This window comes from Aspergillus aculeatus, assembly GCF_001890905.1.
Source record: "Aspergillus aculeatus ATCC 16872 unplaced genomic scaffold ASPACscaffold_9, whole genome shotgun sequence".
In the NCBI taxonomy this organism is placed as follows: domain Eukaryota; kingdom Fungi; phylum Ascomycota; class Eurotiomycetes; order Eurotiales; family Aspergillaceae; genus Aspergillus; species Aspergillus aculeatus.
In genome coordinates this window covers 58,113-74,502 of record NW_017962984.1, presented here as the reverse complement: position 1 = coordinate 74,502, position 16,390 = coordinate 58,113, and the positions used below count along the sequence as shown (strand labels likewise).

The 16,390-nt window shown below is 55.4% G+C and overlaps 6 protein-coding genes and 1 non-coding gene across 7 annotated transcripts; 3 read left to right on the top strand and 4 right to left on the bottom strand.

The window, feature by feature from the left end:
• Window positions 1–94: 94 nt before the first annotated feature.
• On the bottom strand, window positions 95–1,576 carry ASPACDRAFT_30207 (uncharacterized protein; the record flags this gene model as incomplete). Its single annotated transcript, XM_020199708.1, has 2 exons — window positions 95–485; window positions 597–1,576. The coding sequence occupies 2 exons, from the start codon at window positions 1,574–1,576 to the stop codon at window positions 95–97; spliced, it is 1,371 nt and encodes a 456-aa protein (XP_020055407.1).
• A 48-nt stretch (window positions 1,577–1,624) lies between these two features.
• Window positions 1,625–3,710, bottom strand: ASPACDRAFT_120162 (FAD-dependent oxidoreductase). The gene is made up of 4 exons (XM_020196324.1): window positions 3,258–3,710; window positions 2,905–3,173; window positions 2,447–2,835; window positions 1,625–2,349 (listed from the first exon to the last, which is right to left on the bottom strand). Exons 1-4 carry the CDS (start codon window positions 3,569–3,571, stop codon window positions 1,933–1,935), a joined length of 1,389 nt encoding a protein of 462 aa, XP_020055406.1. The 5' UTR covers window positions 3,572–3,710; the 3' UTR covers window positions 1,625–1,932.
• Window positions 3,711–4,277: 567 nt separating this feature from the next.
• Window positions 4,278–5,954, bottom strand: ASPACDRAFT_60884 (uncharacterized protein; the record flags this gene model as incomplete). The annotated part of the gene is made up of 1 exon (XM_020203602.1): window positions 4,278–5,954. One exon carries the CDS (start codon window positions 5,952–5,954, stop codon window positions 4,278–4,280), a length of 1,677 nt encoding a protein of 558 aa, XP_020055405.1.
• A 2,235-nt stretch (window positions 5,955–8,189) lies between these two features.
• On the bottom strand, window positions 8,190–9,053 carry ASPACDRAFT_120160 (uncharacterized protein). Its single transcript, XM_020196323.1, has 3 exons — window positions 8,796–9,053; window positions 8,437–8,730; window positions 8,190–8,373 (listed from the first exon to the last, which is right to left on the bottom strand). The coding sequence occupies exons 2-3, from the start codon at window positions 8,664–8,666 to the stop codon at window positions 8,289–8,291; spliced, it is 315 nt and encodes a 104-aa protein (XP_020055404.1). The 5' UTR covers window positions 8,667–8,730; window positions 8,796–9,053; the 3' UTR covers window positions 8,190–8,288.
• A 3,323-nt stretch (window positions 9,054–12,376) lies between these two features.
• ASPACDRAFT_t180 lies at window positions 12,377–12,447 on the top strand. Its single transcript has one exon. It is a non-coding gene; the product is annotated as a tRNA-His (tRNA).
• A 1,153-nt stretch (window positions 12,448–13,600) lies between these two features.
• Window positions 13,601–14,449, top strand: ASPACDRAFT_60882 (uncharacterized protein; the record flags this gene model as incomplete). Its single annotated transcript, XM_020203601.1, has 3 exons — window positions 13,601–13,761; window positions 13,881–14,233; window positions 14,388–14,449. 3 exons carry the CDS (start codon window positions 13,601–13,603, stop codon window positions 14,447–14,449), a joined length of 576 nt encoding a protein of 191 aa, XP_020055403.1.
• A 353-nt stretch (window positions 14,450–14,802) lies between these two features.
• Window positions 14,803–16,147, top strand: ASPACDRAFT_29820 (uncharacterized protein; the record flags this gene model as incomplete). Its single annotated transcript, XM_020199666.1, has 3 exons — window positions 14,803–15,631; window positions 15,691–15,796; window positions 15,868–16,147. The coding sequence occupies 3 exons, from the start codon at window positions 14,803–14,805 to the stop codon at window positions 16,145–16,147; spliced, it is 1,215 nt and encodes a 404-aa protein (XP_020055402.1).
• Window positions 16,148–16,390: the final 243 nt, after the last annotated feature.

Sequence of the window (16,390 nt, the reverse complement as noted above, 5' to 3'; positions counted from 1 at the left end):
CGCTGGAGCATGCGCTCCACCTCACTCATTAATTAGCTTCTGCACGACAAAAGCCCCTGTTTGCCTCAATTCACGAGTAAAAGAACGCCAAACCCTAAACAATCATCCCCTCCAACCGCTTCAGCCGTCCCCGAACCTGCTCGATCTCCCACTCGATCTCCCGCCGCGGCGCAACCCACACCTTTAACTTGAGGATGCCCGCCGACACCACCAGAAACCCGATGGACGCCAGGGGCGCCCACTGCCCGACCTGCTTGGGCGTCTCCTGGGCCGGCCCGTCCTCGTGGATGTAATACTCGATCCAGGCGACGAAGGCCAGCACGGTCAGCGGGCTGATGACGATGCTGAACACGACGGCGAAGAGGATGCACAGGTCCAGCAACAGCCGCACCAGGGAGCCGAGCGTGTGCAGGTGCAGGAGGCAGGTGATGGTGTGCGGGGTCGTGGTGGCGGTCGAGAGGGTGGCGCGCGTTTTCTCGAGGATGCTGTCACTTCCTCGGTTCTCGCGTGCCTCACTGGTAGAGACGTGATCCCCCGAAGCGGGGGTGGTAAGGTGTTTGGGATGTATGAACGAAGCCGGATGCCCCACCGCGAACCAGTCCGCGCGGAAACCCTGCGCGATGGTCTTGCGCTCGCGCCAGATGGTGCGCACCCGCGACGAGGGGATGCGCGAGCGGTACGGCAGACACCGAAACAGGAGGAGGACGACGTTGACGACCAGGGTCAGACCGATGAGGCTGTAGATGTAGCGCTCGGAGTAGAGGATGCGCGACCAGAAGGCGGAGCGCGCGGTGTGGTCGGCCGCGCTGTCGGCGACGGAGGCCTCGAGCGCGGACTGCTGGCGCAGCGGCTGCGTCGTGTTGAAGCACGGGTAGTAGCACACCGTCGGCAGCGAGTTGAAGAGCGTTGTGTTGCTGAAGATCGCCCACACGCTGCTGTTCCACGACGGCGTCCGCCACTGCCACGCCTGCCACCCGTCGCTGGAGACGGTGTCCTCCGGCGGGAAGTAGTCCGGCGCGCAGAAGGCGTACTGCGTGGGCGTGTTGCGCACGCGCGGCCAGTAGATCAGGGCGCTGATCGTGCCCGCCAGCATGAGGATGTGCCAGAGGGAGAAGAGGATGAAGCGCGCGCGGGAGTGCATGAACGCCCGGGACCAGGTTTGCAGGGGCAGGAAGATCAGGTAGGCGGTTACTACAATGGCGAGGACGGCGTCGGCGTCCAGGTCGATGGTGGCCGGGGTGATGGGGAGGGTTGTGGTGTTGGTGATCAGGGCGGGGAAGGATGGGGTCAGGCTGGCTAGGAGGGCTGTGTCGTTGGGTGAGATGTAAGGAAGGGTTACTGGGTTTGCAGGGGCATCTTGCGCTGGGCTTGAGACCAGGATGAAGGCCTCCAGAGCCGCGGTTCCCGCGTAGGTCGCCGCGGCTCCTAGGAAGACGTCGGAGAGCCACCCCGTCCACCGGGTCACACAGGTGGCTAGCAGGAGAGCATAGAACAGGTAGCGTGGGCACGAGTCGTACACTGTGCTGATGGGGTAGGTGCACAGCACTTCCTCGGCCACGAATAGCGGGGTGCTCATTGGTTTGGGTGGTGGTGCTACATCTCCATATGGAACGAGGTGAGATGAGGTGAGAGAAAGTATGTTAAGTGAGTACAAAGAAGATTTGCAAGCAAACGGGGTTAGAAATCCATGACGTCATGACCCGGAATAAGCTTTAGGTTTAATGAAAGTCAATGTGGATCAGGAACCATTCCAAGCACTGAGTATCGAGAGTCTAGACATATCGTCAATCCTCGAGAGTTCCTTCTTCATGATGAGGAGGATCACCTGATGCCCCCAGCCCTATCCCCCGCCATTATCTCCATCTCATCGAAGACAACCCATCGGACCACCACAACAGCCCAGCCCAAGATCTAGACCCATCCAGTTCACCTCTACAACTTAGCCACCAATCTCCCCAGCCCCTCGGTCCCACGCTCCACCTCGTCATCAAACGGCACCACCCTCCTCCGATACGGGACCGGCAACCCACGCAACGACACCGCCCCGACCAAATACTCCTTCCACCGCCGAAACGCCCCCTCCGCCATGATTTTCGGAAACACATGCATCGAGAAATGCTTCAGCTCCAGCGTCTCCATCGCATCCGCCCGCTGCTTCTTGCCGGACGCCTCCATCATCTCTGTGGCTCTCGGGGCACGTCCTACCTGCACCTCCTCGAACATTGCCTCAATCTCGCCGTCCGTCATTCTTCCAGATTTCCCATTTGCCAGCACTTTCACCAGGCTATTCGTCATCGCAGCAGCGCTCTCAATAGCTTGATTACCGCCTTGTGCGAGCACCGTCGTCATCTAACCCTCCATCCCCAACAGTATCTTCGTTAGCCCACTTCAACTCCATTCACCACACACCTTTCAACCGAGGGGACAACAAAAAAAGAAAGCTCACCTTATGTGCCGCATCCCCGACCACCCCCATCCTCCCTAGATGCCATCGCGAGTACACCCACTCCCGCAGGGGCGTGTAGACCGTCTCCACCGGGCCGGCATCCAGTAGATCCGCTAACGTAACAGTCGGGGTAATCTGATCGTTTGCATGCGCGCGGAGCACGCGCTCCTTATCCGCCGCATCGTACTTCGGAATCTCCGCCCCGTGGTGGATGGCTCCCCGATTCATGGCGAGGAACCACCAGGTGCGGTTGGCGGGGCCGGAGGTGCCCACGATGTAGGACTGGTGGTCGCCCAGGATGAATTGGAGGGTGCTCTCTTCTTCTTGCTGCGAGAGACCTGGGTGGTAAGGCGAGAGGCCGAAGATGCAGTCGTAGGTGGAGGGGATTTCTTCACCCAAGAATTATTACTGAGCTTTTAGGGGTAATGCAGGGTAAGGATATGGGGGGGAAAGCATACGCTCTTCTTCGGAGTACTCCTTCCCCAGACCTAACTCGGTGGCCCGCGCGACGATCGCCCGCCGTACGGTAGAGTGGGTTCCGTCCGCGCCGACGAGGATGTCGCCTCGGTACGTGCTGCCGTCGGCGGCGGTGACTTCGACACCCCCGGGAGAATGGTGCACGCTGGTGATGCGTTTATTCGGGAGGAGTCTGGATTTGTCGGCGATGTGGTCGTGGAGCGTGCGCAGGAGGTGGTGGCGGTCGGCCCAGATGAATGGGTAGCCGTGTCTGTTCAAGGGTTCATGTTAGATGGTTTCTCGAGCAGGTTTGGGATTTTACTGAGTTGAAAAAGTCCCGAGGTGGGAAGACTACCTCTCTATCAAGCCCGTGTCGATGTGATCGACGGTGGCCAGGACTTGGCCGTCGGGCCCGCGGAGATACAGCCGAGACGCCGCACTGTCCCCTGCTCGCCGGTAGAGGTCCTCGTAACAGCCTAGTTGGTCCAGAATGCGCGCGCCGTTCGGCATCACGGCGATGCCGCCGCCGCGTCGCGGGGCCAGGTTCGGGTATGCCTCGAGAAGCAGGTAGTCGATGCCGTGCTTCTCTAGCGACAGCGCCAGGGTGAGCCCGCTGATGCCGCCCCCGGCGATGAGGACTTTGCACGGTCGGAGATTTGGAGGTGGCATTCTGGGTGGTTATGTGTATGATGTTTAAAGAAATTGGAGGTAAATTGAGTGACCGGGGAACTTGTGGAGCTTATATGATGCTGAAAGGGCCAGGCAAGGTGGTGCGACAAGTGGAGGGAGGCTCAGGAGGGAGCCGCTGGTGTGGTGGGGATGCAGCTGCTTCGAACTACAGTCTTAGTAACAAGACCAGCACAGATGATTCGTCTCTTGCATTAGTCTCGACTTCACCTTTGGGTCAAGGATGTGCCGGCCATAAGCACTAAGCGTGCAGCACCAATTGTTCAATTCCCCCAATCGGGGGTTTGCTGCGGGAAGGATCTGTGATCAGTGGGGCCAGTCGGTGATTCGGGGGGTTTGTACTGGAATTAAAAGAACAAACAATATAAGAATGACAATTCCAAGCTGTGGTGCATTGCTGGAGCAAGAGATTAGAGCAGCTTTTCCTAGCTAAAATAACATGTCGGTATTAGACAGTCTCATGATCGAAACACAATTATAAACGAATGACTATAAGCAAAAATTTCCTGATTCATCATCCTCCAAAACACTTCAAAAGGGAGTGAGTTTCATGCCAAAGAGGGATCACGATCATGGTCGGTGATCCTGAGTGGAGTAGTAGTTGTTGTTTGTTGCATCGACAGGTGTGGAATTAACTGTTGCCAAGTTAGTCTTAGACCATAATGCGAAGAAAAAAGAAAAGCTCACCTCAAGCACTGGCCGAGGCGTTGGCAGAGGCGTTAGCACTGGCGTGTCCCGAGCCAGAAGCCTCCGCATTAGCGTTAGCAGTGGCAGAACCGCCACCAGTAGCGGTGGCGTCAGCATCAGCATTGGCATCAGCATCTCCATCAGCCGAAGCATCGGCAGTAGCGCTGGCGTTAGCATCAGCGCTGGCGTCGCCGCCAGCTCCCGCGTCGAGTCCTGCATCACCACCTGCGCCTGCCCCGGTGTCAGCACCCGCACCAGTGTCAGCTCCGGTATCAGCACCTACGCCAGCATCACCGCTGCCGCTGCCGCTGACGCTGCCGCTGCCCGAGACACCAGCCGTGAGACCACCGCCGGGAAGGGAAACGCTGGTGGTAGTGCCGAACGAGACAGTAGTACCGCTGGGGCCAGCGACAACAGTAGGGGTAGCACCGCCGGAAGCACCGCCAGAGGCACCGCCAGAGACACCGCCGCTGCCAGAGAGATCACCAGAAGCACCGCCGGAGACACCGCCAGAGGCACCGCCAGAGACACCGCCGCTGCCAGAGAGATCACCAGAAGCACCGCCGGAGACACCGCCAGAGGCACCGCCAGAGACACCGCCGCTGCCAGAGAGATCGCCGGAGGCACCACCGGAAGCACCACCGGAAACGTCACCGCTGCCGCTGCCGCTGCCAGAAACATCGCCGGAGGCACCGCCCGAGGCACCGCCGCTGCCAGAGAGATCGCCAGAGGCACCACCAGAAACATCACCGCTACCACCAGCAGCTCCAGTTGCAACAGGGGAAACACCAACATCACCAGTGGGAGTGGCACCAGCGCTGCCGCTGCCGCTGCCAGAAACACCACCAGAGCCACCGAGACCAGCACCGGCGCCGAGGCCGGCGCTGCCACCGAGACCAGCACTACCGCTGAGACCAGCGCTACCACTGAGGCCAGCACCGGCACCCAGGCCAGCAGAGGGAGTAGCAGCGGCACCGGCACCGAGACCAGCGCCAGCACCGAGGCTAGCACCTGCGCCCAGACCGGCGCTCGCGCCAAGATCAGCTCCAGCACCCAGACCGGCGCTGCCGGAAGCACCGCCGGAAGCACCACCAGAAGCACCACCGGAGGCACCAGCACCCAGATCGGCACCAGCACCCAGACCAGCGCTAGCACCGAGCCCAGCACTAGCACCGAGTCCAGCGTTAGCACCGAGCCCAGCACCAGCACCCAGACCAGCAGAAGGAGTAGCAGCGGCACCGGCGCCGAGGCCAGCACCAGCACCAAGGCTGGCGCCAGCACCAAGACCGGCGTTGGCACCCAGATCAGCTCCGGCCCCCAGATCAGCGCTGCCGCTACCGGTGGCACTAGCACTACCGCTACCACTGCCGCCGAAGAGACCGCTCAGGCCAGCGCCCAGACCAGCGCCCAGACCAGCGTTCGCACCAAGGCTGGCAGCCGCGTTGCCTCCGAGCCCAGCACCCAGACCGGCACTTCCGCTGCCGCTGCCGCTGGCACCAGCACCCAGGCTGGCGCCCAAATCAGCACTGCCGCTGCCGCCCAAGCTGGCACCCAGACCCGAGCTTCCGAAGAGGCTACCAGCGCCGCTCAGGAAGGGAAGGAGACAGGGAATGGGGATCGCATTGACGGAGACGGTCGAAGCGAGCACAGTCGCGGCGGAAACCTTGGAAACACGCATCGTGATTTCTGCTGGTGTCAGTCACTGATCGCAGAGCAAAAGAGGCGGTATACTTACCAAATTGAAACAAGTGGACAAGAGTGAGAAAGAAAGAAGCGAGGAGAGTAGGGAAGACGATTATAGCTAGATAATCGTGTGAGAACGAAGGAAATGCTACCAGAGCAATGTTTTTTTGAGGTTTAGGAGAGAGGAAAGAAAGAGAAAGAGAGAAGTGGTTGAAGGATGATGATGGAAAAAAGAACAGAAACGCGAGGATGAAGACGCCTTTTATCTTGAATTTCTCAAGCCTTCGCAGCCGGATGAGGTTCGGGATGATCTATTTGGAGAAGCGGCCATGAAACCCTTCGTGTTTGAGGGTCTGTGATCGTCCCGAAGAGGATCTCACTCTCTTGCCCAGAACACGGCAGAAAGCCTATCCTTGCCAGTCGGAAAGCACCCTCTAGGTAAGGTGCCTGATCATCTTGGCTTAGAGGGAACCCTCGACCGTGGTTCTCAGACAGGGGTGGACTAGACCGGGGTCCGTTGGGATCACGATGTGGTCCATGTGTAGCCTGGACTCCTCTTGCGTGATGGTGACCTGAGGCCGAGCGGTCGCACAAGCACATCGTGCGATGGGGAATGGACCATCACAGTAGCAAAAAGCGAGGGGACCGGCTGGGGAGACTCCAAATTCGTCGCATTGAAACGCGCTAGAGATCCAGGTTCTGCTTTGGTTCTGGATGGGTCTCGCGAGATGGTCCGTGTGCGCAACATGAAGAGCAACTACAGGCCATCAATCATTCGAACAGTTGCCCTGAAAGTAGGTTGTGGTCTCTGCCGTTGGCTCATGTTTGTCTTGATTGCGATTGACAGTGCCGAGGGTAGTGACACCAGCTTGACTAAAGCCAAAATGAGTTGTGCCTGAAGCTTTCCCGGATATGAGAGAGCAAACCGTGGATAGAACACTCGCTGTACCGAAAGCGAAAATCCAAACAATGGTTACTGGAGCAGCCCGAGACGCGGGTGATGGAGAAGGTCGGGGTTAATGGCCGACCCTGGGCAAGTGGCTATTCTTAGTGTGTAGATTCGGGAAGAAACTCCATCCGAAGAACATGTTTGGCTAGACTATGGAGTAGGGATGATAGTCCCTATCCCTCGAGGGTGTTCGGAGCCAAAGTCATCGGGCGTGCTTAGCACAGAGTTTTTTCTTTCCGACTAGGCTGAGGGAGCAGTCCTATCGCATCCCGAGTTTGCTGGAAGGGAATCCTGCCCGGGTGGATCGACCGGAGAGCCTCCTGAGCTAAACCTTAAAGCCGGCTGCGAAAGAGGGTCGATGCTTGGTCGAAACTTCGATAGCTTCGGGATTCTTCCCTACCTGGACTCCTGGACTCCTGGAGGGCTTCTCGGGGGCGGTGTGTCCGTGAGGGACTTCACAGTCCCGCCGAAGACCAATGTGGATCTTCGTGATTGTACGAAGCACTAGTGGATTGGTCAATTGTTTGGGTCGAACAGGTGTTTTTCACCCACATCACATGCATTTGAGCAATTGGGGGGGCAGCAGTGAAGGGAAAAAAATTGATCCGAGCCAATTCTTGGGAGTTCTTGGGCCCAGAGCGCGAACGGTGGGGGTTTCATGATGAGACGATCGAAACTTGGGGTTGCTGGGAATCCGGGATCCTCAAACAACGGCGAGCCTCACTAGCGGCTGATGCTATTTTGGGGTGTTCGAACTGGACAGACGAGGAGAGACTTGTGGGATTGTGATGAATATCCTAAGCACTATGTCATGATCAATGAGTGTGGCGGATTGATTCTCTGTTGCAAGTCCACAAGAATGATGTGTTCATGGAATGGGGAGGAGATGGAGACGGAGAGAAGGGGAAAGCAGGAAGCAAGAAAGGGAAAAAAGTGGAGAAAGAAAGAAAGAAGACAAAAGCTCGGGCCGAGGGTGGAGCCGACCCTGGTTTCTGCCGCCCCCTTCCGACACTCTCAGCTTCACATTTCAGGGATTGAACCGATTCCTATGCCCCTATGGCTCTATGCCTCTATGCCTCTATGCCTCCAACTGCTTGGATCCAAGGCAGTCATCTCTACCCTTGATTGAGGATCAGACTTCTGGGACAAATTAATCCCGCGCACAATCCACATGTGAGCCATTCACCTCCATACCAAAAATGCATCCCTCATCAAACCTACCACGGACTGGTCATAGCAATGCCAAAATGTGAAGAAAATCCATTTCCAGTTTTTCTAGCTCTGGCCAGAGCTGTTCATTTTCTTTGAAGATTTCTTTACTTCTTCCTCAGTCTCAATCTGCCAGCTTCCTACAGCCACCTCCGTTCTAAAGCACAAAGTTCAACTCAATTGTCTGTCCGGCTTAAAGATGAACGTATGACCAAGACTCACGATTGAAGGGATCAAATAATCAAAGTCAAAAATGGTAATTCCTATGCCGGAGCCCTAGAAGCACTATACCATTACCAGTACTCAACCATTCCTCCAGACCAGATACAAATATTCCCCTCCCCGACCTGCATTGATATCCGTCGTCCATCCGCGATATCCCCGCCCTCGAAGATCGGTGCTGCTCACCTCATCCGTGCTTCGCAGGAGCTTCAGGTTCGAAATCCCGAAGCCCTCCGCGGCCACGGTCGAGGTCTCCAGGTAGCGGTATTGTCCCCCGGCCCCTTTGGCCAGGTCCATCTGGCCTGGCTTCTCCGTGTCCGAGACCATTATCTTGATGTTGTGAAGGCAGTTCTGCGGGTCCTGGATGTAGTTGGCCACTAGCCAGACGTACCTAAGACGGTTAGCCACCGCACACACACCTAAGAAACTGGAGTATTGGGGGGGTGAGGGGCTTACTTTCCGCCGAAGCCCGCGTTAATGTCGCCGTTATTGTCGTCGACGACGGGGATGGCGTTGCTGGGTTTCTCGTTTTCGTGGTCACCGTAGACGGGCTGACGGAATTAGCTAGGTCTGCCCAGGAGGGTACAAGTAGACACACGTAGAGATTGTTGAGCCAGTCGGTCATGTTGGAAGACGTTAATCTTTATGTTCTGGTAGTTATATCGATAGGTAAAGTCGTTCTTGGTATTGAGGTCGCTCTACAGGTTTTTTTTTCCGTTCAATGACGGAAAGTGAATAGACTTTATATAGACTAGCCTCCGTTGATTCTCGATGACTATGCGACATGGTGAGCTCCGTGATTTAGCTAAGAATGAGGTTTTTTCATGTCAGCGCCAAGAGACAGTTCAAACCAACGTTATGACAGCCAAGCTGATGGCGCAGCTTTTGGTCGACACCAAACACGAGCGAGGATAGAAATGTTGAATGGAAGCTGGTTCATCGGACCCTAGATTCAGCCGCATCATCAATACCGGGGGAAATCATTGGCAGACTTAGGGTTATCGCAAATTGACACGAGTAGCTCACCGTAATCAACCACTTTGGACCGAACCATAAATTCCCATCACTTACTCAAACATGACTGGTACGATGAATCCGCTGAGAGATTTGAACAGGATGTTTCGCCTTGGTGTCGTTTGTTAGCTTGAGATATTGTTGAGGGTGGCTTGCGGCTGCAGCTGTGGCTGTATTGTCCACGCCAAATGAATACCCACCCCACCAATGCGGTCTTGGCTACCTATCCTTATGGTGGCTGTTTCCTGTCGTCCAACCATGCCATTCAAAGCAGAGCCTCGCTCGATGAAGACACGAGTTTGTGAAATTCGTGTTTTTCGATGGTTTTCAATCTTGTCGGTGACCGAACTCGCCCGATTACAACATTAAACTATAGATATGGCTGGCGCCACTGTCAGAACTAGACACACTATTGAGCAGAAAGTACAACCTAGAAAGCACTATTGTACAGTGGTAGATATGTCAAGCAGTAAAACGACTCTGATGTACATGATATGTTCAGGCTTTTGGAGGATCAATAGTTGAGTAACGTCAGGTATATGTTTGCTTTTAATCCCACGGACTTCAGCAAACAAAGGCAACTGGCGACAACCAGTCGGGCATGCCGATGAAATAACCGCCGTGGCCGCGCCAACCCTATCAGCTGCAGCGCTGCTCGGGCGGCCTGTGCGAAGCCAAGGTGAGCAGCCCTCTTCCCCCCACTGAGCTGAAGATTCTGGTGATCCCCATATGAAGAGTGCTGCCTAATCAACCTTCAAGTTACTCTAAAGCTAGGCCTTCTTCTGAATCATCCTTGATCGCATGGTCGGATTGTCTTTCATTCAGCACAATCCAGATGGTCTAAAGCCTGCGTGAGCGTAATCCATCCCTATTATCATTTTTCTGGCCAAAAATTGGCAGTTCCTGGAATGGCGACTGTAAAGGGCCCAAGCCAGGGCTAGGTGCGAATTCTGACATCACAGGAACTGGTGTAAATCTACCCTCCCAGAAGAAGAGCCAACGCCTTGCTTACTTGCTCCAAGGTCGTCCTAGGCTACCTCATCACTGCCGCGCTCGCGGCAGTCATTCTTGTGCTGTATTACCTGATGGCCTTTGCGTAGGCGCACTGTGCCTGTTCCTATTGATCGGCCTCGGGCTTACTGGTACCTATTACTGGATAACCAATGGTCGAATATCCTTGCCTCCTAATCCCTCTGATAAGGATTTAGTGTGCGACAGCCATGCTGTAAGTGACGGGTTTCCCCCCGCGATCGACGACGCTGCCACGTGCTACCTTTCAGCCAGGCCCGAAGCAACGGAGGGCTTCATATCGGATGATCCTTGCGGTGCTCCTCATCGCCTTCTCGTTCGTCTCTCGGTCTGTCCGACTTTCGCTATCGCTCTCAGTGAATTGGCTGGGAAGATTTAGATTTGGACTCAAGCTCTGGGTACATGCCGGCTTGAAGTGCTTGCATGACTGGTCTGATGCAGCGAATTCGCCCAAGCGACTCAAGTCCACCCTGTTCTACCTTCCAACATTAGCGTTAGTCCTGACCGCTCATCTTCTCAACGAAGGGTTCACCTCTATGTTGGCGGAGGTCTAGGTCCCTTGTCCGCAATGCCTTTCCAATGAACACTGACAAGAGATAGATAATCTGGTTGCTCGTCGCTTTCGTCTGGGGAGTATTCCGTCTCTTTTTCGGTATCTGGGCAACAGAGTGCCCTGTAGGCTTTTCGAGTGGTGGGGAGGATGATTGGACATTTGGTCAGGTCATTGCTGTGGTGCTCATTGCAGGGCCTGTGCTCACAATCATCCAATCTTTCCAAAAGCTTCTTGCGAGAGGTATTAGCACATACCCTCGCAGACCTAATTTTCATTGATCATACAGAGACTCAAACTGACTGTGCTCGACAGACACCAAGCACACTGCCATCCCTTCGCAGGTTGCACCAGCCAGGAGTATCTTAGCCTGCAGCTTCTGCCCGTCCAAACCTCGACCCCAGTACCTACGCCTTCAAACCCAGATTCACCCCCGCGCCCCAATCGCCTCTACTTCCAAGACGATATCTGGCAGTCGCACCACTCAACCCTATGCATCGCAGTTCTCTACTGCAGCTTTACTTGCATTGTAATACTGGTTGAGGCGGTCTTCATGGAATCAGTGGTGGGAGTTCTTGACGGGCCTGGCTTCGGCTACGGCTTCGGGCAAGTCCTGGGGTTTCTGCTTCTCCCTGTGGCGGGATTGGTAGAGGTTATCTTACTGTCGCTCGCGATTACGTTGGGTCCGACGCCCTTTACAGATAGCCCTTGTGTTGTATGGCTTCCAGTCGTGTGGTTCGCGTATTTGTGGTATTGGTGGCATGGGCTCATCCCAGTGTGTTATTTGGTGTTCTGTCTGGTTGTGGCATTATGGGAATGGGTGTCTTCGCGGGGTGTGGTATGATGACATACACTGCTACAACCAGGCAGGGAAGTGTTTCATGGTTGTTAGCGGTATAGCTTTGAGCTGTCTATGCCGAGATTAATAGACTATCCCACTGAGCACAGTCTCGTTCACCGAGAGCCCATGGGCATCTGCTTTGGTCACGTGACCATGATTTGCGATCGAGTATGAAATGCTGCTCAAGGCCATGTTATGGAACAACAGCAGAGCTGGTGTTTTGGGGTTGAGGTCGTGATATGCTATTGGGTTTCCGGTGGTGGTTAAGCGTCAGTGCAACCGTGATGTCGCATGCTATACGGGGCAGTGTCCAATCCTCGACATGGAGGCTGAAGGAAATATATCCCACCGGAAGTGGGCGCCGCAGGGAGGTGTCTGTGAAGACGCAATGCAGGAAACCAAGGCCAACTTAAGTTTTCAGTCCAAGAGAAAACTATTGGAATATTTCTATGTGCGGAGTAATATAGTATTTGCCCAATACTCTCTCCGGTGTTGTAAGAATAGACAATATTGTCCTGGATGGCAAGACCGAAAAGCCACAATTTGGAGGTATACGTAGTTTTACACATAGATCAATAGTCTGCTGCCAATACCACAACAACAGGTGCTGTGGTCTAGTGGTATGACGTCACGTTGTGGCCGTGCCAGCCCCGGTTCGATTCCGGGCAGCGCCACTTTCTTTTTTGGCTTTGTTTTTCTGCCCCCTCCCTTGAGCGCCTGAAGAAAATGTCCGCCAGCGGAAGAAAACATCGCTTTTCTTGGCGGGTTTGTTCCAGACCCAGATCTAAAGTTCATATCCACCATGACTCGTTCTGTCCATCATGTCAACAGACCAGCACACTTATTCGCACCAGGGACTGTAATTGTAGATCAACCCTGTCGAAGTTCCATGTTTGCTTCGATCGCGGCTGCATTATACTTATTGATATGAGGGTGCTACGAGTTGGCCCAACTGTCCAATTCTTGATTTCCAATCCCTCCATCGCAGTGCGGAATACCGCGCCTTCCCATTATCAAGCATCCGCCCGTCGAAGCATCCAACCTCGTCCCACCCCCCTCCAAATTTTGCTTAACCAATCTGCACGGATGCCTTACAAACTGCCTTGGCATGGTCAGATGCAGACCATCATCCCGTCCCTGGCATCAGTCTAGACGCATCGCCACCAGAAAAGCCCTACGTGCGTTGGTGCTTTGGCCCTGGATGGGCGCTTGTGGCGTTTGCTATCCGAGGTGAGAGTCTATCCTTCCCGTTGCCCATGCAGATACGAGCTTAGACTTCACAAGCTACTGGGCCGTCTCTCAGCCGCACCTCAGAAATCGACCCTGCAACCCCATGTTTGTGCCGAGCAGGGTTGCTTGTCTCGTGTCCGCTGTTGGAGGTTGCATCGATGGCCACTACTTCTCCATCTTGACAAGATGGGGGCGGAGATTCTTGTTCGTACTTCGTCGGATGTGGCAATGGCAGCGTTCAATATTTGTATTAAGAGGCCAATTAATGTATCGTAATCTCCGCGATACGATTCATAAGCCTCAGCCAGGGTGAAGAGAAGGCCCCGGGAAGGAGCAGAGAGGGGGTGAGGTGTTATATACGGATCAAGACCCCAAGGTCAACGCAGTGTCCGCTCGGAGCACACCACTGGTAACCCTAACCCCCCCCCCCCCAAGTTGAGGTGCAGCCCATCACCTGAGAATTGAACAAAACACACTGCGCATCCAACGCAGCGACAAATCCTTATCTCCTTATTTCTCTGACACAGCCATCTCTCGGAGCCATGGGCCGCACGACCCGCCCCGCACCTGCGCATACCAAGCAGGGCCAGCACCAACATGCCCAGTCTCGCGGCCTGCGGACTGCTCATGGCCATCCACCGGCTCACCACGCCGCAAGCGCACGCCAGCATCCGGCAGCACACCCACACCCAGCACACCCACACCCAGCACACCCACGCGCAGCAGCGCATCCACATGCAGCAGCGCACCCTCATTCGGTGGCTCACCAGCCTCACCACGCTCCACAGCACCACCCCGCCGCTCACCACCCTACCGCTCACCACCCCGCACCACCCCTCCAACACCACCCCCACACCACCCATACCACGCACACCAGCCACCCGCACAGCAGAGCCCCAATCATAGCCGGCGCAGCAGCAGGAGCAGCAGCCGGTCTCGGAGGCGCGGTGATCTACAACGAATGGACCCAAAACAACGAAACGATCGAGCTACGGGAGAACTACCCCGACGATCGGAGTTCCGGGCGATATGTCCGAGACGATGGGGATTACTGGTCTGGCGATGATGACAACCGCGACAATGATGACAACCGCGGATATGTGGACAATAATGATATGACGTACCCCGGAGACGATGTTGCGACGACCACCCAGTATGCCGGGTACCAAGCGCCAGAGGCGCCAAGGATGGAGAAGAGCGATGATAACGATGATTGTTGTGGGGGATGCGGTGGGTGCTGTGATGGATGTTGTGATGGTTGCTGTGGGGGATGCTGCGGGGATAGTAATAATAACAAGGATGATGATGGGTGTTGTTGCTGTTAGGGCATTCGTGGGCTGGGGCTGGGGGACTTGCTATTGCTTGAAATGTATGTACTGTACAGTTTATTATGTTACTATTGTCAAATTCTTTATCTATGAATGGAGGGGGAAGGATATGGCGTAGTATGGGATGCATTACTAAAGGACGCGCTACCCGCTGAGGAAATTCGCTTGAGGAATGTGCAATTTATCTACCATGACTCACATGGATAAGCATGTTGATAAATTGATTGATGCGGCGATATTTGCCAATCGGAGGGCCATCCGATGGTTTGGGTAGGACCACTAATCCTGCATCGGGATCTCGGGATTGCAAGAAGTGGAGCCCCGCAAAAAAAGAGTCTATAAAAGTTTGAACCCCGCGTAATGCCTGAACAACAGAATATTTATCTCATTAGGTGTCTGATCAATGGGAAAGAGGCTTCTCAACACAAAGAAAAGCTTCTCTTAACCGTAAGAGCTCACCCAAAAATGCCCATGGAGCTAGCACCGACCCCTCAAGAACCCATCTGCTCTCGCTCGGGCGTCGACGTGACCGACCTTGAGAATGCTGTTGTCTCACGAAATACCAATGGCACCGAATTCGAGCTCCAGCTTGTGAATACTTCCAGAACTAGCTTGATGCGCCACCCCGACACCAACGAGCACTTTCCCGACGGCGGCCTCAGATCATGGCTCGTGGTGTTGGGGTCCTCTCTTCTTGTGCTCGCCTCCTACGGCCTCATGAACTCGGTGGGTGTGCTGCAATCCCACCTCGAAACCCACCAGCTCGCCAGCTACACCAGCAGCACCGTGGGCTGGGTACCGGGCCTGTACATGTTTATGATGCTTGCCGGGGGCGTCTTTGTTGGACCGCTGTTCGACACCTACGGGCCCAAGGCCCTGGTCATCGCCGGGTCCACCATCTACGTCGTCGCCCTGTTCCTCACCGCGGAGTGTACCCAGTACTGGCAGTTCATCCTTAGTTTTGGCATCATGGCGGGGATCGGGAGCGCGCTGGTGAGTACGGTCGCGCTGGCCTGTGTGCCGCACTGGTTCCAGGAGCGCATCGGGATGGCGATGGGGACGGCGCTGGTAGGTGCAGGTCTCGGAGGCGTCGTCTTCCCCTTCCTCTTGAAAGCATCCTTCGCAAGGTTCGGATTCCGTTGGGGGATGCGGATTCTCGCCTTTGTGATTCTGGCGGCCTGCGGGATGGGGTCCTTTTTGGTGAAGGCGCGGTTGCCCAAGGGGGACAAGCTGAAAACGGCCATCGATGCGAGGTGCTTCAAGGACTCGAGGTTCTCGCTGCTAACGGTGGGGATCTGGTGTAAGTCCTTTTTCGTTTCTTATCTGCCGTGTGTTATGCTTGGCTCACTCATCAACTAGTCCTCGAACTCGAAACTTTCGCCCTGCTCGGCCTCTTCCCGACCTACGTTGTGGCGCTGGGATTCAGCGTGAATACAAGTGTCAATCTGCTCGTCGTCCTCAATATGTAAGCCAGCCTCCCCTCAACCGTACTCATCGACGTGTACCCCCGGTACTCACCCTAACTTTTGGAACAAGCTGCTCGGTCATCGGGCGTCTTCTCGCCGGCCGCGTGGGCGACATGTACGGCCGGCTGAACACCCTCTTAGTCCTGGTGTCGTCCGGCATCCTGGCCATTTTCATCATTCTATACCCGTTCAGTCACTCGATGACAGCGCTGTACTTCTTCAGCGCGCTGTACGACCTCAGCTCCGGATCCTTCCTCAGCCTCGCACCGGTGTGCATCCGGCAAGTGTCGCCGGCAAAGGAGATTGGGATGCGCTTCGGGACCTGCTATGCACTGGTGAGCTTTGCGTAAGTCTTCACTCATGTCGCAGCCGATCCAAAGACAGGGAATCTGACCAAGCTACTAGCGTGTTGATCTCCATACCCGTCGGCGGAGAAATGCTGGAGAAAGTCGGATCTCGCATCGTGATCGTCTGGCTGGGATGCGTCCTTGTGTTAGCGATGTTCCTTTTCTTGACAGCTCGATGGGCGTGTTTGGATTATAAGTGGCATTGGAAGATTCGCGTATGATGTGGATGGAGCAATGGGTGGGGCA

Coding starts and splice junctions, on each gene's coding strand:
- ASPACDRAFT_120162 (XM_020196324.1), bottom strand. CDS start 3,571: ATGCCACCTCCAAATCTCCGACCGTGCAAAGTCCTCATCGCCGGGGGC. Junction 3,174..3,257: donor GACACGGGCTTGATAGAGAG/GTAGTCTTCCCA, acceptor ACCCTTGAACAG/ACACGGCTACCCATTCATCT. Junction 2,350..2,446: donor TCGGGGATGCGGCACATAAG/GTGAGCTTTCTT, acceptor ATGGAGGGTTAG/ATGACGACGGTGCTCGCACA.
- ASPACDRAFT_120160 (XM_020196323.1), bottom strand. CDS start 8,666: ATGGTCTCGGACACGGAGAAGCCAGGCCAGATGGACCTGGCCAAAGGG. Junction 8,374..8,436: donor GGGGAATATTTGTATCTGGT/CTGGAGGAATGG, acceptor CATAGGAATTAC/CATTTTTGACTTTGATTATT.